The sequence below is a fragment of the Aplidium turbinatum genome, chromosome 17 (genome assembly GCF_918807975.1).
Source record: "Aplidium turbinatum chromosome 17, kaAplTurb1.1, whole genome shotgun sequence".
Classification (NCBI taxonomy): domain Eukaryota; kingdom Metazoa; phylum Chordata; class Ascidiacea; order Aplousobranchia; family Polyclinidae; genus Aplidium; species Aplidium turbinatum.
In genome coordinates this window covers 18,501,146-18,521,331 of record NC_137488.1, presented here as the reverse complement: position 1 = coordinate 18,521,331, position 20,186 = coordinate 18,501,146, and the positions used below count along the sequence as shown (strand labels likewise).

Here is a 20,186-nt window from a genome sequence, read left to right as displayed (position 1 = left end):
TGTATTTTTCCACCAATGATAGCGCTCCATCTGTGGTGATACCAACCAACTTAGAAGAATCTATTTCAAATTTGTTCATCAATTTTATTACATCCTCGCAAATATCTTGACCAGTTGTTGATTTCATACTTGCCATATCCAAAAATTCTTCAATTACTTCAAAATCATCTGTCACTCCTCGTATAAAAACAACTAGCTGAGCAGTAGCCTATCGCTCAAGTCTGAACTGAGCGATACTGATGATGACGTTACGTTACAAGTCTGTACTGATACAATACTAATGATGACGATACAAATAACAACATCCTCCGATTCAACAGTGAAAAGTATTTAAAAATAATGGGCTACTTGATGAAGAATGTGCGGGCCACGTAAATGGGTACTGCGGGCCGTGCTCTGGCCCGCGGGCCGTATGTTGCACGCCTCTGCTATAGAGCAATTCAACAATTTTGTACATTTTTTGACCAAATCCGGCCCAAAAATGAAAAATTTTGCCTGTTGGCATGAAAGGCAATTATAAAAACGCAATGTGTAAACCAGGGGTCGGCAACCCTTTTCTAACAGCGGGCCAAAGCCAAACTTTACATGGTCTTGGCGGGCCGTAGCCTATTAATACCAGTTTTCATACATTCAGAGGCATGGGTTCAAGGCGTTGAAGTAGCCTAATGCCTTCAGAATATCGGCTAGTAATATCCTAGTCGGGAATCAGCTGAACAAATTCTTAACACATCAAAACCTTTGTTGACTGCACGCACAAATACTGCCAACTCAGCTGTAGGCTTATCTGTCGTGTCTGTGCTCTCATCTATTGCCATTACGAAAAACTGTAGATACCTACAATAACTTTTTGCTAGATGGTACGTTCTCCGATATCTCTTTTTTTGTCGAGTTACGGTTCTTGTTGAAAGACTTAGGCCAATATCTGAAAAGTAACTTGTTTTTTTTTTTCTCTGGACATATGTCTTCAGAGTTCAATAACATCATCTTACACCTTTTCCCAAATTCTCCATCACTACACGATTTCTCGTCTTTTGCTATTGATTGTGCTACCTTGTAGCTAGCAAAAGAATTTTCTGATTCATTGGTTTTCCTTTCCTTTGTAATAGAGAAATTTGCTGTTTTAAAGCTATTTTTGAGTAGATTACCTTTGCCGTACCTTGTTTGACCCATTAACTTGGAAAAAATAATATGTTTTGTATCATTATGGCGCTTTATGTTGAGTTCTTTGTTTATAACTTACAAACAGAAACCGTAAACGCTGCAAATCAAAGACGTGTTGGGCCTACTAAAATAATTAATGAAAAGTACTTGTTCTTCCATTCTATTATACTGTAATAACCACTGGCCTGGCCACATATTATTATAACTTGTAAAAGAGAAGCGGGCCGGATGATTTTTCTTGTCGGGCCGTAGGTTGCCGACTCCTAGTTTAAACGATCTTAAATATTAGGAATGCCACAATGTTATGGGGGGTCTGGGGGACGAAGAACCCCAGATATTGGATTTGACTTTGACTGCTGCGCCTCTGGGCCCACCTACTTTTAAAATGGTTCCTCCATCCCTGGGAACTATTCCATTCACTAGGGACCGCTGAATGGAGAACAGTCCTGAAATGCGTTGCTCAAGCGCACACCCCGAGAGTTGAACTTGCGCAGCGTGATCTTGAGCCGGGCGCGTAACCACTGAGCTAACGAGGCGGACTAACCACTGAGCTAACGGGGCGGACTAACCACTGAGCTAACGGGGCGGATTAACCACTGAGCTAACGGGGCGGACAGCTCAATAAAAAGGCTCAATAAAAAACCGAAACCAATGAAACAAGACACCTCTATAAATTCGGGATGGATAAAGACGCATTGCAGAAGCTTGCATCACAATAGGATCACAAGAATAAGAAGCCATTTTCCTGTTTCTGGGACTTCTGGAAAACTTCCTGTTGGTAAAATAATCCAGGGCCTAGGCCTAATAGCAACCCCTAGATCGCTTTTCTGTGAAAGCTACTACGTACCTGTAGCTTATGGGAACCTTTACCAGTGACTATAGAATCTTGTATAGATACTGATGATTGCATAGTTAATTTCAAGGCGCAGTAATACCCATTTTGTGCAGTGATAAACTGCAAAATGCGCAGTGATGAATAAGTGTTTTTGGCCGCATAATAAACAACGCATACGGAACACAAAGTTGATTTTTTTTATTTGGTCAGTTTCTTTTTTTTAGAAAAAAAAATAATCAAGGTTAAATAAATTTCGTTGGTCTGATGTAGGATGTAATAATGCCGGTCCGTGCTTTTATCAGGCGATTTACATAAACGCAGTAAACGTGGAGTGTTCGCAGCTGGCAAGTGGTATAGCTCGGTAGAACTGTAGTTGGTCGTGGCAATGTTGCAAGTGAATATTCATGATAACGGCTAGCATTATTTCAAATAGTTTTCTAAGTTAATTATATTTACATTATCATCACAAGTTTGCTTTTAGGAATTTTTTTAAATCTTAAAATGGATTCTTTAGTTCTAGAAAATGTCTAATAAAAAACAGACAAAGCATTCGATTTTTTTTCGATTCGAATTGAGACGGACACGGATTTAAAACGGATTTTTTTTTAAATATTTTTTACCTGTTTCAATTTTGCTTATCAAATGCAACTTGATTGGTTATCGCCTCTCCTCAATTTCACAAAAAAATAAATTGGATTTTGTACAGTATAAGCCTAAATCAAAGTTTGATGCATAGCAAGCAAAACCAATGAGCGATGTAACCGAAAAACCCACTTTTGCAATTTCATAGCTTTCATGCCATATGGTACAGTATTATGTAACTGTTTCTAAGAAAATGTGTAGTGTTAAAAATTCCTTAAAATTAAGTGTGCCGGATAGTTACTATTTAAATATCATTAAAACTCGAAATTGGCTTCTCAAAATTATCTACAATTTTATTGAGTGTCCCAGCTTAGAAAAGGGATGATGTTATATCAACTACATAGGCCAACTGCAGAGATGGGCATCCGCTAGTTTAAATGTAGCGCGCTATGTTGCTACCGGTACAATATGTTAAAAGAATGCGCTCCGGTACTCGCTACCAGTCGATGGAAAGTAACGTGCTATCGTTCCCGCGACTCGGATCAAAAGTAGTGCGCGCTTCCATCACTTTTGTCCAGAGCTGACACTGGAAAGTTTTAGTCAAGTGGGGACATCAAAATGATGTTGAAAACAAATGATATCACCATTTTAACGTTGTAATGGAAAACATGTGCTCGGTGAAGTTTTATTCCTATGTAATTTTTATGCCACTATACGTCAGTATTTCATCAAGAATCTCTAAAAACGATTCATTTTTTTCAATACATCAAAAAGTAGCAGTAGTAGAAGTGTGACTGAAGAAAATGTAGTAACGTATCCGTGAACAAAATGTAGCACCGTTCTTGCTTTTGTGACTAAAGAAGTATAGCGTAAGGAGCGGTGCTACAAAAGTAGCGCGCTATTGCCTACTTCTGGCTAGCTATTATTGTTGATGGAGAATAACGCGAAATAAAATCAAAAGTGTTTGTGAGATCGATAAATGCTGCCGAATCTCACACCATGGCTAACTAAAGATACGACCTGATTTGTCACATTTTTGCAGAAATTTCCAGATTTTGCTAACTTTGGGCCAATGTTAAAATGAATATTTTTTTTAATTATATTTTTACCCTTTCTTTACTGTTTTGCCCAGATGACACAATAGGTTTACTAAACCTTTCAACAGGATAAAACAAAAACTGCACAGTACTTCTGACTAGCTCAAACTCAACGATACAGGCTCTACGAGAATCAAAGGTAATTGCATCAAAAGGTGTTGAACAGATCACATGATGTGGTAGAAAGGCAAGGTGCGAAAAAAATAATTTAAAATAAAGAGAGCAAGAAAGATGAGCCGCAAGCATACAATTGTCTGTTCAAAGGTGGATTGTTACGTTTTATGTACAAGGCTTCTAAGATCTTAGTTTGATACTCAGACCTGTCTCAGGACATGATCTCAAATTGTTTGATAGAAACGTTGTTTTTGTATTCTGTACATAAGAAAATGTGATCTTTAATTGCGCTTTTTTGTATGGAAGTCAAATTCAGGTGTTCCCCAGCTCTAGTCGATAAATGTCTTGTTGACATACCAATGTATATCAGGCTTGCATCACGCAAACAACTGAATTTATACACGACATTAGAACATAGAGCAAAGGGCGTAGGCGACTAGCTGGAAATATCTGCCTACTCTGAACGTTCTACATACAGGGTAAATGTTACAATCGAATTTCTTTTAACAATTTTAGCTAGATTTTTTGAAAATCTTACCGAATCTTTTCCCAAGAATGGTACAACAAAAAAAATGCTAAAATTGTCTTCTTCGTGTATATCTTTCGGTTTTGTATCCAAAAAAGCTTTCACTATTTTATCAAAATATATGACTGGTATCCATTTAAATGTACCATATTTTTTAACTTATTAATTTCATTGTGGAACAATAGAGCTTATATCGGAGACTAGTGTCTATATCGTTAAGTTTGAGCTAGACAGAAGTACAGGGAAGTTTTTGTTTTTTTCTGTTTATGGATTTAGTAAATCATTGTATTTTATTCAGATGTAGTTAACCCTATTTCCTATGACGTTTTTTGACCAGTTGATCTGCGAGCATGAGTCGGTTTGACACTAGCACTTTGAGCTCGTGTAACTCCAAAACTATGCAAAATAGATCAATCAAATTTTTACCTGGTTTAGGTAATTTATCTGACAATACAGCATCGAAACTATTTTGCGATCTGTTCAACAGCACAACTTGAAAAATCAAACAATTTGATGGTTGGTTATATTTTTTTATTTGACTTGAGAAATCGCTTCTTAACTACCTTATAATTGAGTGAGACGGCCAGTTCTATTGTGTTCGATTTTAATCTTTTAATACAATTTTGGTAAAGAGGTGACTTTCTTCAACCATAGACAGATAAAACCAAGCAACCACACGGCATTTAACATCATACAATTAAACAGAACATAAACTACGAACGTTTTCGGCCATACATATGTTAGCCCTTTTCAAGTAACGAAAAATAACTGATTTAATCTTTTATATACCAAAGGCAGGCAAGACACAACAATAACACGGGGTTGAGCATTACAACAGTATATTACATATTTACAATAGTTCAACATTCAAACGTTTTCGACTTAACTTAAGTCCTCATCAGGAATCTGTAAATATTTATAAACTACAATAAATTTCACTTCTTCACTCACTTCTTCACGACTACCGTAACTAACTAACTAACTAACTAAACAACTAACTAAAAGCATCGAGAAACACGCAACGATTAAAAGCAATAGAGTGGAAAACATACAGACAGACGAAAAAATTACATTAAGAAAAGGCAACTGGATGACTAAGTTTTCAGGTCTTGAATTTGCTAAAGTTTTAATCGCCCTTATTGCAAGTGTTAATAACATTGTACGCACGTTTTTTTTTTGTAAAACAGAGAGAAACTGAGAAAAAAAGAGCAGTAGGCTATGCATGCATTTTTTTTATCGTATCCTTGCTTTTGATTAATTGTTTCTAAATTCGTGCGGCGGTCATACTGAGCCGGTTTCCTGTAATTTTTGCCTTGCTGAGTCTTTTATGCCATCTCTTTTTTTAATGCTTTTAAGACTCTGAAAGCAAAAGTTTAGGCAACTTGTCAGCTTTTAGATTTCTTCTTTGTGTCATAAAGTTTAATTGCCCTTGCACTTGCAAGTGTTTATTGTAATTGTAGTAGGCTATATTTTCACAAAAAAAAAATTTTTTTTTTCTATCTCGCTTCTAGGTTTGGTGGCTGTGCAATTTTAAGATAGTGGTAACACTATTTTATCGATGTGTATTTTAAACCTTTAGGTTTTGCCATCTTTCCCTTTTGTTGGTGTCAAATTCGTATGTTTACTTTGCCGTTCTGTACATGTTTGTGCCAGCAACAAAAAATAAATTGAATTGAATTGAAGTTACAAAGGAATTTGCACCACGGGGTACGTGATACAACTAATAAATGTTGAGGAGAATAGAGGCGCCACCCGCAAATAATTGGTTGCTTTTCCGGAGACATTGTAAAAATCTTTGTTTTGTCTTAACATTTGCAGAGAATGAGACAAAATCACCACAAAAAGAAACTGTTTCAAGTTATTTTTGAGCCACATGTTACAATGGTCTATACTTTTTCAAACGTGCTGTCATCACATGATATTAAAACTAAATCAAGCAATGAGCTTTAATAAACATTTTATTTGTGTCAATTGTGTTTAGTACAGTTTTCTTTTCACACTCACACTGTCCAACTTGGCTATACATGATCAAGAAACACTTTGTATTTGGCAGCACATCCCAGGGAGCTATTCATTCGTTTTTAACATTGTTTCAACGTCTAGAGACGTTGAATCGATGTAAAAAGTGTCTGATTTGCTGTCTGGCTAGTGGTTGAATACAGAAAACTATCCAAAGCCAGTTACTTGTTTCGATGGGAGCTCGTTCCATTAGCTGTGAAAATCACTTCGAACAATTCCTTTGTTATGATTTTCATTTTTCATTATGCAAACCAAGGTGAGCCTCAACATAGCCTACATATTTTTATGCCAAACCATAAAAATCGTTTTTCTTTTTTTAATTAGTTTTAAGAGACAAGGAAAACGATCTGTATAAAAAATAAGTCAATTCAACATATTTCTCTTATTTTGTCAGGTATGCATTTTGTGAAACAATGCTTAAAAATTGCTTAGTATGGTAGCGTTTAAGATGCAGTTAGAGAATGTAACTTTATGGTTGATGGCGTTATTACAAAAGCCAATCTTATGTCACGCAAATGTATTCGAAAACAAAAGGCACAAAAGCGAAAATAGTGTTTATGCTGAGATATATCAAAACTTTTGAATCCTCGTAGAGAAAAAATAATTTTGTAATCTCTCAAGCAATTGCAAAATTACCATTTAGGTAAAGATTCAGTGCTGATACAATTTGTGCATTGTGCAATGTTTGTCAAAGCACAATAATTTAGCTGCGCGTGTTTTCCACAAAAGCAGAGCAGTTTAGATAGCCGATGTCAAGTTCTTTTCCGTATCCTTCAAGCTCTCGTTACATTTTAACAACATCCATAAATAATTATGTGAACATAAGTGTACAGGTACATGCAGAAGTTTATTGGCGTGTCAAGAACGCACTCCTTGCTTTCGGACAAGAAATCAAGAAACTTACCACATCAGTCTGTTTGTTTTATGAGATAAACTCAGTTTTGTCAAGAATTTTCCTGCTACTTCTTGTTATAAGTTAGAAACAACATGTATTGGCCAAAGAAAACAATGTAAAATGACATCTTTTTCAGCATGGCTTATCTTATGCTCTCTGATAATTTCAAAGAAACTCATGTGTAATTAAAAGATTAATCAAAGCAACTCAAAACTCGAATTTGCAAACAAAAGACGGAATCATTACGGCTGAATGCTTAGCAAGCTACTAGTTAGTATCAGAGTATGTTATGAAAATCATGTCATATCTCTAAAATTATAGACAATAGCAACTTTATTTAAAGCGGAATAAATACTTGAATAACTTTTAGGAAAAGTAAAAAAATTTCAAAGGTGCGAATCGTGCAATTTTTTAGTGATATTTCTTTGACAATATCAAGTCCCCACCGACCCCCCCACAGGAAATAGGGTTAAATTGCATGTATGTTATTCCTGAAGAAGACATCTTATGATGTCGAAAACGCTCAATATTTAATTTGTTGCGTAGTTTTGTGTGTTCTGTAAATGTAATAAACTTAATAGTGTAATAATCAATTTGTGACAAAGCATTTTGAAAAAATAAATTTACAGTTTTACATAATAAAAATTTACGCTATTGATTGTAGGCTAAATAAGTAGGGTGTTGTTGACTAAGACAAGGGAATGTTGCCATGCTTTAAAATGTTTTATTGCCGCATATTTTTTTACAGTAGCCAATCCAGAAGGGCACTTGGCCACATGTTCTTCTCAGAACCGCGAAAAAAATTCAGTTTTTTGTTGTTTTTTTTTGTAAAAATGTCTCACCAATTTAATCAACCCAATCAGGCACCGCAGAAACGCAATGCGTGTTCTTAGTCCATAGTGACTTTACAGAAAGGAAAAACAGTTTGTCAACAAGCGCCTAAAAAGCAGAGACATGATGGTAGGCTATTTTCAGTCAGTTTCATAAAGTTATTGAGCAGGAGAAAATTGTTGAAATTTTTCTTCACTGTTTCTGTATTCTATAGTATTTGTATACTATAATATAGTATACTATATTATCTGTATAGTATACTACCGTATAGTTCATTATATTAAGTTTCTGGCAAGAAAGCAGCATATCAAGAAGTATGGACGCATATTGATTCTTTGATAAACGGAAGTGAACTGAACCAAATGGAGCGTGAAAACCGAACCTTAAGATCGTTCTTGCACACACGCAGTTTATACTTTTTATCTTTCCCAGGTTTACACCACATTATTGAAGATTCAGATTCAGATTAAGTAAACGGAAGGACAAGGGAGTCAGTCTTCAAGTTCGCTTTTAGACATAACATTAAGTGTTTTGTCAAAGACACAACCGCATGTTCTTAAGCGGTGTCGAACCGGCGCCTTTTGTGAATCGAATCAGAGACTCTCCCTCACCACTCGACTATTCAGTCACCACTATGAGTGGAATGATCTTGAAAAAGTCACCATGACTGGATAAGTGGGTTGCATAGCGGCATAGCCGATTGGTGAGAGCCCTGGTATGGCACTGAAAAGGCCGTCGGTTTAACACCGCTCAAAAGCATGGGGATATGTCTTTGACAAGATAAGCCTTCTTAAAGACATGCTTAAAGACACAACGATTGACTTTCTTCCAAATCTTCAACCCCGGGCTTAAGCTTGGATACAACAAACAATTAAAGCTTAAAAAAAAATTATGAAAAAATACGTGAAACCTCAAAAGCTTATCACAACATGAAATAGAACGAACCAGTGCAAAACACCTATGACCACACGATTAAGGTCGTCTAGCTAGCACAAAATTTTGGAAAGGGGCAAATAAGTATTTTTGCACATTTCGGTGAGCCCGGTAACGAGTTGGCAAAAGCGAAGAATCCAGTGGGGTAGCTGAAGGGCCTCCCCCGAGCAAATTTAAAAAAAAAATATGCACAATTGCCCGTTTTGAGAATACTTTCAGCCTAAATTTATAGCAAACTCAGTCAAATGATATTGGATCAGAAGATAAAATGTTTGTTCAAAATATTTCGAGAGGGAAATTGCCCCATTTTCCCCCCTGAATACGCCCATAATTGCAATACCTGCGTGACTAAATGGAGAAAAACATCACCAGAAGTCAGGAAAGCAACTTAATTTTAAATCCAGGTTACGCTAGGATAATGAGGAACAAGAAAAACCCATTATTTGTCAAACGAGATTTTTTTAGAATTTAATAGCGTAGCCGTAGAGAATTTTATGACCTCTGCTGTGCGTTGAAACGTAGTCTAACACAGAGCTTCCCAAACTGGGGGTCGCGACCCCCCAAGGGGTCGCGTAACAAACTTCAGGGGTCGCAGAAAGACCGATTTGCACAAGATATTGCATATTAACACTTCTGTGCGAGATGCTGTGACAGTTAACTTTATTAAGAGTCGCGCACTCAATAGGCTGTCGGTATTTTTGAAAATTTATAAGGTGAAATGGAAGCCGAGTTAAAAACTCTTTTACTGCATCGTGAAGTGAGGTGGCTTTCAAACGTCAAAGCTTTAAAATGGCTGGTCAATTAACGTTGAAAACTGAAATCGTGATTTTTTTCAACAGAATAAAATTCAGTCTTGGTCCACTATTTGCGCATCTAGCTTTTGGAATTATGCCAAATGTCAAATTTTCTTGAAAAACTGATCGAATTTGATTTGCCCCTCGTTGGAGAAAACATCAATATTTTGCATTGAAATCTAAAATTGATGAGTTGATCAAAAAATTGAATTTCTGGAAACCAAAATTTCAAAATGATTTTCTGTATCTGAAATCAGTAGCGCAGCCATGGGGGGGGGGGGGTTTTGGGAGTTACAACCCCCCCCCCCTTTGGCACGCATGCGACGTCATGATGTTGAGAATGATGCTTTCAGTCTTTATGTCTCTAAAACAAAGTTTGTCTAATTTTAAACGAAATTGCATTAAAAGAGCGAGTTTTGCCAATACCAAACATTCAAATAACTCAGCCAAGAATTAGCAACAAGAAAACATAGAAACTTAGCTTTATTTCCGAAAAATGCCGAAGTAAACATGATCTTATCCTTTTGCCATGCCACCGGACAGCACCATTTTACAGGAATATTTATACCCACATTTTTGTTGAAAATGCTTTCAGAATGCACCAAATTCAAAGTAATTTTTCAAAAATTTCTGGGGGTGGCCCCCCAGACTCCCCGCCGTTGGGTGACGCCGTCGGGCTTCGCCCGCCGGCCGTCTAACACCCCCCCCCCCCCCCTTTCACAATTCCTGGCTACGCTATTGTTTGAAAGGAACCGCCTTGAGACCTGCAGTAACAAACACTGAGCCACGGCTGGACTTGCTTTGTGGCAGAAAGCAGTCACACCCATCACACTGAATAAATGTGTTTGCTTTTTTGTTTCCAGAGGCATCGTTGTGATGGTCAGAAATAAATAAAAAATATAAACAAACTGAACTGAGTGGCGCTAAATTGCTTTTGGTTTTCGTTTGATCTAAGCTTTTCAATAAATATCACAAATGTATATTTCGCACTATTCGTCATTTTAATCGCAAGGGGTCGCGACAATTTTTAGGAGATTAAAAGGGGTCGCAAACAAAAAAGTTTGGGAAGCCCTGGTCTAACACACAGGTTGCACGGAAACGAAATAAAATCTAGCTTTTCAAAAAAAAAAATTCTTGCAAATTTCCAACACGAGCATATTTTAAAAATTCTAGTTTAAACACTTACTAAAGTGAAAAAAACATACATGTGATATTAACAATGCTAGATCTTCAATATAATCAAACTCTTTATCTTCCAAGCGGAAGTCAAGCATAATCCTTTCAAAAGTTTGAATGCTGTTAAAAAGCATCACTAACACCAAACAAAGGTAACACAAAATAATCTTTCAATTCGTTTAACGGTTACTGACGTTTAATTGATGTAAAGAGACTCCAGCGCACAGAAGGCGCTTTGTGGTAGGAGTGTTTCTTCCACTACAAAAATGAGTCGCTTCCGTGTGCTGCAATAGTTGCGCTTTATGCGTGGGGTTTTGAAATCTAGTCTTGTGGCTCATTTCATAATATGAGCAACGTATTTTAGTTCCTTGTTCATTTAGCCACTGGATAATGAATGATTTAACTGCAGACCTTCCAAGCCTTAAGTTGTACGTTATTTGAAAGGTAATCAACTACGAGGAAGGGACAATGGTTGTTTTTAAGCAGAACAAGTAGGTTTCACCACGAAAATTTAGATTCCTAATAAGGGTTTAGAAAAAAATGGTTGATTTGCAAATATCTCAATCTACTAACTACTACGCTTATCCGATTATGTCGATTTGCCTTGATGGCCGTTGAGAACAAACCAGCAAACTTTTTTCGAAGTTATAACTAGTAGAGCAGTGTCGGATCCAATGGGGAAGAGTGCAATTGGGACCATGGCTCCCCTAAAAAGTATACATTTATCCGACCTTGCAAATATAGGCTACCGCGTATAAAGCTCGCCCCCATGTATCCGCCACTATGAAGTGGTTATTGAGCGATACATCCCTCTGCTCTAGAAAAACTGTCTTTTAAGAAAAGATTTCACAGAACATTTTCAAAAGCGAAAAGGTAAAAAAGCATAAAAATATTCGTAAGCAGAAAGTTCATACAAGTTAGTTGAGTGGTTGAGGTATTCTTTTTGAAGATTTGCTACATTAGGGTGTCAACCAGTTGCTCGTTTCAACAATTTTACAAAGCACTAAAACTGTTTTTGACAGAAATTAATTACAGTTCAATAAATGTAGTGTAAAACTAAAATGTGCTTTTGAAACTACTGCTATTGAACTCTGTATTATTCTTTCATTTTCCGCCTTGCTTTGGTAAGATCAAGTGGGCTCTATTACGTAAAAAATGAAAATGGGATATCTTTGCATCATTTGGATGTTTCTTGGACTACATCTTGGTAAGTATGGTAACAAAAATATTAAAGCATCACTGTACACTACTGTCTTTGAACAACAGTTACGAAACCAACCTGGTTTCCAGCAGTTTCGTACAGCAGAATCATGCTTTCGTTTCTTGACGTTAAACGAGTTTTTAAAAGCACTTCCGGATTCGTGCAATGTGTGGCTACTATGGCATAGTGTAGTTCAAAGACAGCCCAAGATCGAATGTGCAACCGTTGGATTGCTGTTTTGCAATGTGGACAAATTTCTGTAGTTTTGATTTGATGGCCCTGTCAATGAAGAATGGCAGCAATTCAAGCATGACGAATCTTGCTTCTAATTCTCAGCATATTGAACAATACTAGCATTTCAAACTATTTAAAAGCAGTGCTGTGCAGTTTAACTACGTTCTATAGATGCATAAAAATTTATAAAATATTGTTTTAACATTTACTGGCCCACGAAACAATTTGTGCATCCCCCAAGCCCAAACTCATATCATGCCGGTGCAACCCTAACGAAAATGTAGAAAAGTGTAAATTGCATTTTAGCAATGCTAAACCTTACTTAACGATGACGACAACAAGTTGAATTTCTGTTATTATTTGCAATGTGATATGTGAGTCTTCGTTGCTGTTGTTGTAAAAAGGTACGTTGTAAACCACTAGCTTGAAATCAGTCGAACTTTACACAAGACCATGGCTCTTCAACCAGTAAATATTTACACTTCTTTGGAATATTTGTTGAGTAACAGAGGCTTACCGCGTTGACAACGGTGCATTTAGTTGCATGGCTGAGTTTGATTTTCACGACAATCAAAAGGACGTCGGTTCGACACCGCTCCAAAGCACATGGCTGTGTCACGGCAAGATACGTAATGGAACGTCAAAATGTCTCGATGCGTGTACTTAATTTTACTGCTACCAGGTAGTAGGTCATGTTGCATCCGGTACCGTTGACAGGGGTGTCCAGGGGGGTATTTTTGGACCCGGCCTAGAATGATTTTAGAAGCTCGGAACCTTTCAAATGGGTTCGGTAACTTGAAAAAATTACCGCTTAGTCTTCGAATACAGTGCATTTTTTTAAAAGTTTTTTATTTTTTTATTTGAGATCCTCAGATTTCATTGGTAGCGGTCCAAACTAGCTTTTCAACGTTCTGGTTGCATTTGTGTGCCGCAATGAGCGCAAAGCAAAACATTATTATCTTGTGAGAGACTATTTGCAGATAATCTGGTGATTTTTCTCTAAACGCTGGTGTTAAAAAGTAAATTTTTGAAATTTGATGTTTTCTTTGTATCGATGAGTTGTTAAAACTTTCCTGTTAAATGTGGGTCCAACTTATAATAAACGTCTGCAATCATTTGTTCATTTGTTCAGTTTGTGCTTTTCAGTCCAGAATGTCGTTACAGTTATAGTGCTAAGTCAAATTTATCTTACAACTTTTCATTTTATGTAAATTGCAGATTTAATTCCTGATAAGGACACACGTACTTGTCGAAAGCGTTTGAGTTATTATGTGATATATTTTGTTTCGTGTGTAATACATTATGTTAAACCCGCTAAGGTTACTTTGTTTTGCTTGTCTACATCTGCGATTTGTGCAGAAAATTTTCAACAACAAATCTTGTTTTAATTAATTAAACTACCATTCAACGTTATTTCTGAAAGTTCCTTGGTTTCATATTATCTGAAATCTTGTTTTGTGAAGAAGGGGGCGTTCTTCCCGGCTATCAGCACAAAGCTGAGCACTCACTAGTACAGCGAGCAGATAAGAGTTAAACTGACTGGTAAAGCGGTGGTCGAATACCTTTGTGGCAGAATTAGTGGTGCGATACTGACGAGCCCAGCCTCATGGGCGAAACACGGTGTCTATCGCTGTCAATTCTTGCTACAAATCGGCTGCCGAGAAACAAACAAATCTTGTTTATTAAATTTCATTAAATAATCGAATTGTAGTAAAAAATACTTTTAAAATTCAAATCCGGCGCCTGTACACCAAAAATTGCTTTGCTTTCAACAAGGCCGCATTGTTGTTTTGAGTGAAACGTTGTTTGTTAAATGACGTCACACTGAGGAATATTCCACGAACCGCTTTTATTGTTCGATAGTGAATCATTTAGAATCCATTGCACTCACTTGGCTTTTCTGTGATGCAAAGAGGAAAGCGAGCATTCGTTTTTTACACAACAGTTTATACAACAATTGATAGTTGTGGAGCACAGGCGTATTTTGGTAAAAGAATTTCATTAAAATGATATCAGAATTAGACACTCGTTTTCATTGATTTCTTTGGGAATCCTTTCATTTTCATTTTCATCTTTTAAATAAAAATAAATTGCCTCAAGAGGAAGATATCAGTTTATTTGATTTGAAACAGTTAGCATTCATTGTTTTCGCTTTCCGTTACTCCTGGCAACTAATGAAAAATACTGTATTTTACTTTCGCTTTGTTTGCAGAAACAACGCGTGGCACTTCCACTCTTAATCCAACTACCTTTCCTGTCCTGACAACAACTTCCCCACTTTCAGGTAGGTCATCTGTCTGCAATCAATAAAACCATAAAACACTTATTCATGAATTCAATTCCAGCTGCATAGCAGAGTGGTGAGAGAGTTTGCACGACGTTTGAAAGGGTGTTGGTTCGACACTGCTCCAGAGCACACGTCTGTGTCTTAGTAATATACTCAACGTCATGCCAAAGTGAAGGCAGCTGATAACTTTTGCTGTTTCCATATGTCTGTTGTGTTTGTAATTGTATTGCTGGTCCACTATACTGTACGTCACGATGGGTGCAAAACAAAACTGTTGTTGGTACTATGACGTGAAAGTTGTTTATTTTGCCGCTACAAAAAAGCTCTAAATCGGTTTCCCTACCGTTTGCTTTTTTGTTTTTCTTTAGAAAATTTAGAATAATTTTATGTTTTGCTTACTTTTTAAAAATCTTATTTTGATAAATTGTAATATTAGTTCTACTGGAACACGTCCTGGCTTTGGAAACAATTAATCCAACAACTTTACCTGTTTTTTTTAAGTTTTGAACGATCATTGCAGCCAGGGGCGCAGCCAGCAAAAAATTACCGGGGGGAAAATGAGCATTATAGCACATGTCAGTGGGTGAAGGCGACAGCCAAAGAAGACACCCTTAGATGAGGATCCGGGGGCCTCCTTAGAAAATTGTGAAAAAAAAGCCCTTAAAAGTGCGTATTTTAAGAGTACTGCCAGCCTTCTTACAAATAGTCAAAAGAAGAAAATTGAAGTATTTCAGACACACAATAAGGCAAAACTCGCTACAAAGAACGTTAATAGAAGGGAAGATAAACGGTAAAAGAAACAAAGGCAGACCAAGAATGATTTGGACAACAAACATCACTAAATGGACAAAATTAAGTATCGAGAACAATGGCGCCAACCCTCAATACGAGGAACATAATGATGATGATGATGATACTGTCAGCCTAAATCAATAGTCAAATGATGCTGTGGCAGAGGATGAAAGTTTATTAAAGTTACAGAAACTCAAACAGTTGTAGGAATAAAACGCATTTTAGGACTGTTCTCCATTCAGTGGCACTTAATGGATGGAATAATTCCCCGGCAACACTTCAACAATCGGAAAACTTTACTCTGCCAATCTCGGTAACCAGCCCTGCGCCAAGAGCCTCTACAAGTATGCGAAACTACCAGAAATAACCAATCAAGGCTTTGTCAGTCCGAGAATAAATATTCAATACCAAACCTACGATAGTTGGTTCAATGGTAGGCTTCAGTTTATTAATGAATTCCTTTCACACAAAACTACAACACAGTAACCTACTTATCTAATGCTCATATTAGGTCTGAGGCGTGTACTCGCACGTAGAGACATACATTCGATGTTACCGGCTACCGGTAAGCAAAACGTTAAACAACGAAATTGCATATCCCTGCCTCTGACTACTGTAAGCAGCGAGAGTGCCATATGGCTAAATGTCGCATAAATTTGATAAAAGAAATACGTTTTCTTTTGATGAACTTTTCTACAGCTGTTCATTTACTGAATAGTCCACAAGTCAATTAGTCGGTTGCATATAACTAACAAAAATATTTGAAAATGAGCAACTGCCTTTTTTCCCCTTCTGACTACGCTTTAATCACAGCACCACTCAAGAAGATTAGCTGTGCAAACTGCAAAGTTTTTGTGTGTAGTTGAAGTGGTATGGTCTGTGGACTATTCCATCCACTCGGTGTCATTTTATAAAAAGCTCTTTGTCAATGAAGCAGAACATTTTTTGATTGAATTATAGCAGGGTCTAAAAACATTAAATTCAGTGTTTGAAAAATAGCTGCAAAGTTTTAAATTTTATTTATACTGTATTACATAACAATCAATAAAGCAATTGATAAACAAGTTATGGAGCACACAGCACGGACACATCTCGGTGCAAGAAATTTATTAGAATAATGTCAAAATTGGGCGCTCGCTTTCATTGATTTCTTTCGGAATCCTTTCATCTTCTTGTTGCATGTTTCTATGTTGTATGTTGAGAGGTTAATTTGGGCCAGGTACCCAAAAGGAGCCTACAGGCCCTACACGGGTGTCCAATATAAAACACTTTTAAAGCACAGAACACCTCTAAATTAAAGAAACTGTGTTAAATAAGAGGAAGATATCTGTAAAATCAATGAAACCGATAGTTAGGTTTTCAATTTGAGACAGTTGGCATTCATTGCAAACGTTCATTTAGATCTGCGCGTCTGCGCGACGTTCGAAAGAACATGGGTTCGACACCACTCCAGAGCACGCCGTTGTGTCTCGGCAAAGACACGTAATGGCAAACCAAAATAAGGGGAGCAGCTGACTCGAAGACTACATGTCATTTCGCTGTCTCCTGTTGTCTGTTTATCGCATCTGTAATCGCAGTGTATTGTACTGTATTTATGTTATTGCAATGGGCGCAAATAAAAGCATGATTATTATTATTATTCATTGTTTTTGGTTTCTGTAACTCCTAGTAACTAACGAAAAATATATGTTTTACTTTCATTTTGTTTGCAGAAACAACGCGTGGCACTTCCACTCCTAATCCCACTACCTTTCCTATCCCGACAACAACTTCTCCACTTTCAGGTAGGTCATCTGTCTGCAATCAATAAAACCATAAAACACTTTTTCATGAATTCAATTCCAGCTGCATAGCAGAGTGGTGAATGAGTTTGCACGACGTTTGAAAGGGTGTTGGTTGGACACTGCTCCAGAGCACGTCTGTGTCTTAGCAATACACACAACGTCATGCCAAAGTGAAGGCAGCTGATAACTTTTGCGGCTTCTATATGTTTGTTTTGTTGTATCTGTGATTGTATTGCAGGTCCACAATCCGACAGCCTAATAAAAAAAACTGCCTAAGTCATTTTGCCTAAGTCAAAAATCGAATGACTTAGGCAAGAAATTAAACTGCCTATGTCCATCTCATGACTTAGGCAGTTTGTTTTCTTGAGCATGTTATACTCTGTAGTGAACAGTCTGAAAAGATAACCTAGTCAAAACAACCGCTCTGTGTCTTCAATCATTTTCGTATAAATATCTCATTTTTCTACTAGAGAACAAGTAATCTCACAACTTTACCTGTTTTTAAAAGTTTTAAACCACCATCGCAGCCAGGGGTGTAACCAGCAAAAAATTACGGGAAGGGAGTCAATTGCCCTCTTGACTATACGCCCCTGATTGCAGCCCCAATCAGTGAGATTAGCTTTGCAAGCTGAAAAGTTTTAGCGTTTTGTTGAAGTGGTATGGTCTGTAGACTATTCCATCCACTCTGTGCCACTGTATATAAGCTCTTTATCAATAAAGCAGAACATATATTGCTTGAATTATAGCAAGGTCGAAAACCATTAAATTCAGTGTTCAAGAAAATACAGCAAATTTAAAACATTTTCAAGCATTTTTTCTGTTTGTTAAAAAGTTGATTGGTTATACCAAATTTAAAGTTTACGAAAACACAATCATTTGTTGTTCAAAGCACTTTTTCTAGCTCTAAATCCGTTCCTTTGTTCATCTATTATGTCCAAGAGATGAAGGGTAAGTCATCACGACGGTTATGAGTCAAATCTCTCTTCTTCCACCAAACATTCTACGGCCTCCTCTTCAATCATATTACCATGCACCAAGTTACCAAGCAGACAAGTTTGAAGCAGTAACATTGTTAACTGTAGCATTGCAATCAATTATTTTTGTATAAGCATATTTTGTTAATGTTCAGCTGTAATTTATTCGCTTTATTTTTATGCAGGAAATTTAGTCTGTTTTGAAAAACGATAGTGTCGATATTGCAGCTACAGTTTTTTTTTTTCAGAGTCAATGTTTTTTCTTATTTGCGCTGTTCAATCGTTTTCACTCTTGTAATTAGACAGGGATAGAAAGCAGCAGTAACCCAATGTAGCCTACTAATTTTTCTGTCTTGTCTTACAGAGTAATAAGCTAATCTCTTGCCCTTAATAAATCATTTAGCAAAACTTTAAAATTTTAGAACAACATCATCATGAATTTTATGCCATCACCATGACGTCATCGTCACAAATAGTTAACTAACTGTCTGTTGTACAAAAAAGCGACCTATCTCCCGAAACTACAGTATATTTTATTTGTATTACTAGAAACGTTACCGAATCGATTATTATATCGATTCTTTCTTCGGGCTTGACATCTGCTAGAAAATACCTTTACTTTTTTCATGAAATAAGATACATTCGATAACTAGTTCAATGAGTAACAATCCACTTGTCTCTATGTTTGTGTACTACGTAAACGTATCTACAGCTAATGAAATTAATTCTTTTCCAAAATAGATGAATAGATTAAACTAATGGGTAGACAAATTAAAACGTTTTAAAGCGAAACTATATATTGGATGTACTATTACCTTTTATCTGTGGTACCAAAACCGAACAATTTTTAAGCACTCTGTCATTCGAGTTAGAACGTTTAATTCAAAACAAGACCGCAACCACTGGGTTCCAATAACTTTTGAACTCTCAAATCCAAACACTGTTCTACATCTAAGCAGCAGCAACACTCCTCTAGAGATGGGGTTATAGACTAAATTAGTTCGTAGATTTTGCTGTCTGGATAACAAAAGTGCTTGTGGATTTCGCCTTGGAAATTGCAAAATAAAGGTTCAAGACCGTACAGATAGCAGACGCTTTTGATTTTTGTTGTTCATTGGCATTTGTTAGTGTCTCGTAAAGCAGCTGTGGGGACATCGGCTGCACTCGCTATCGGTGGTATGGTTTGCTTTGTTCTCTGAGTATGAAGATTCCATCTACTAATGTGATGACTTTTCCTCGTGTTCGAAGATGATGAATTTGGTGTTTTGCGTAAACCCCTGTGTGTCAGCAGTTTGGTTAAAGTTAATTTGATAACGCACACTCGATAAGCACGCATGAACTTGGCAACAAACCAGCTTTGTCATGGCAAGGCAGCAAGCCAGTAAAGAGCTGCTGCAGCGTTCATCAGCCCTCACAGCTGTTCCCATGTTAGCTTTATTCTAGTGTTCCGCCGTTGAGAAGTTGGGGTACTTTGAACTGTTTTTCTGGTCTTTATCATTCCATCCTGGCATAACTGATCCTTTGAGAGAACAGCTACTTACTTGCACCAGCACAGTTCTGGGGGTTATTGAGTCACGGAAACCTTGTCACCCCGTAAAGCTAGCAGCCTGATGAGATGAGTCAATGAAGATAATTGTACTATATTTTGTAACAACAAATAAGTAAGTCAACCAAAAGAGGGGTATATCTGCAAACATTTGTCGGGTTTGCCCATGATGTAAGAAAACGATCCACAAAAGGTAGGGCCGTCATGGGCTAATTCGACAGATGCAAATAACAAAAAAAAGTCTCTAAATTTGTGTTACAATTGCCAGCCTCTTTCAATGTGAGTGTCTCTCCGTCTTCAATCCTGCTTGAAGATGGGAATGGTGACTTGCTGGTAACCTGCACAGCATCGACTTTTCCAGAACCCGTGTTTGATAATTTCACCTTTACATGGACATTCAGGTAA

At 37.0% G+C, this 20,186-nt stretch overlaps 1 protein-coding gene across 1 annotated transcript; it reads left to right on the top strand.

Annotated features, from left to right (window-relative positions):
• Positions 1-12,048: 12,048 nt before the first annotated feature.
• On the top strand, positions 12,049-20,186 carry LOC145786278 (uncharacterized). The gene is made up of 4 exons (XM_082597919.1): positions 12,049-12,170; positions 14,611-14,682; positions 17,190-17,261; positions 20,050-20,186. Exons 1-4 carry the CDS (start codon positions 12,119-12,121, stop codon positions 20,184-20,186), a joined length of 333 nt encoding a protein of 110 aa, XP_082454045.1. The 5' UTR covers positions 12,049-12,118.

Excerpts from the sequence above, each read along its gene's own strand:
- LOC145786278 (XM_082597919.1), top strand. The coding sequence starts at position 12,119 with ATGAAAATGGGATATCTTTGCATCATTTGGATGTTTCTTGGACTACAT. Across the intron at positions 12,171-14,610 it reads GTTTCTTGGACTACATCTTG|AAACAACGCGTGGCACTTCC; the intron begins GTAAGTATGGTA and ends CTTTGTTTGCAG. Across the intron at positions 17,262-20,049 it reads AACAACTTCTCCACTTTCAG|CCTCTTTCAATGTGAGTGTC; the intron begins GTAGGTCATCTG and ends TACAATTGCCAG.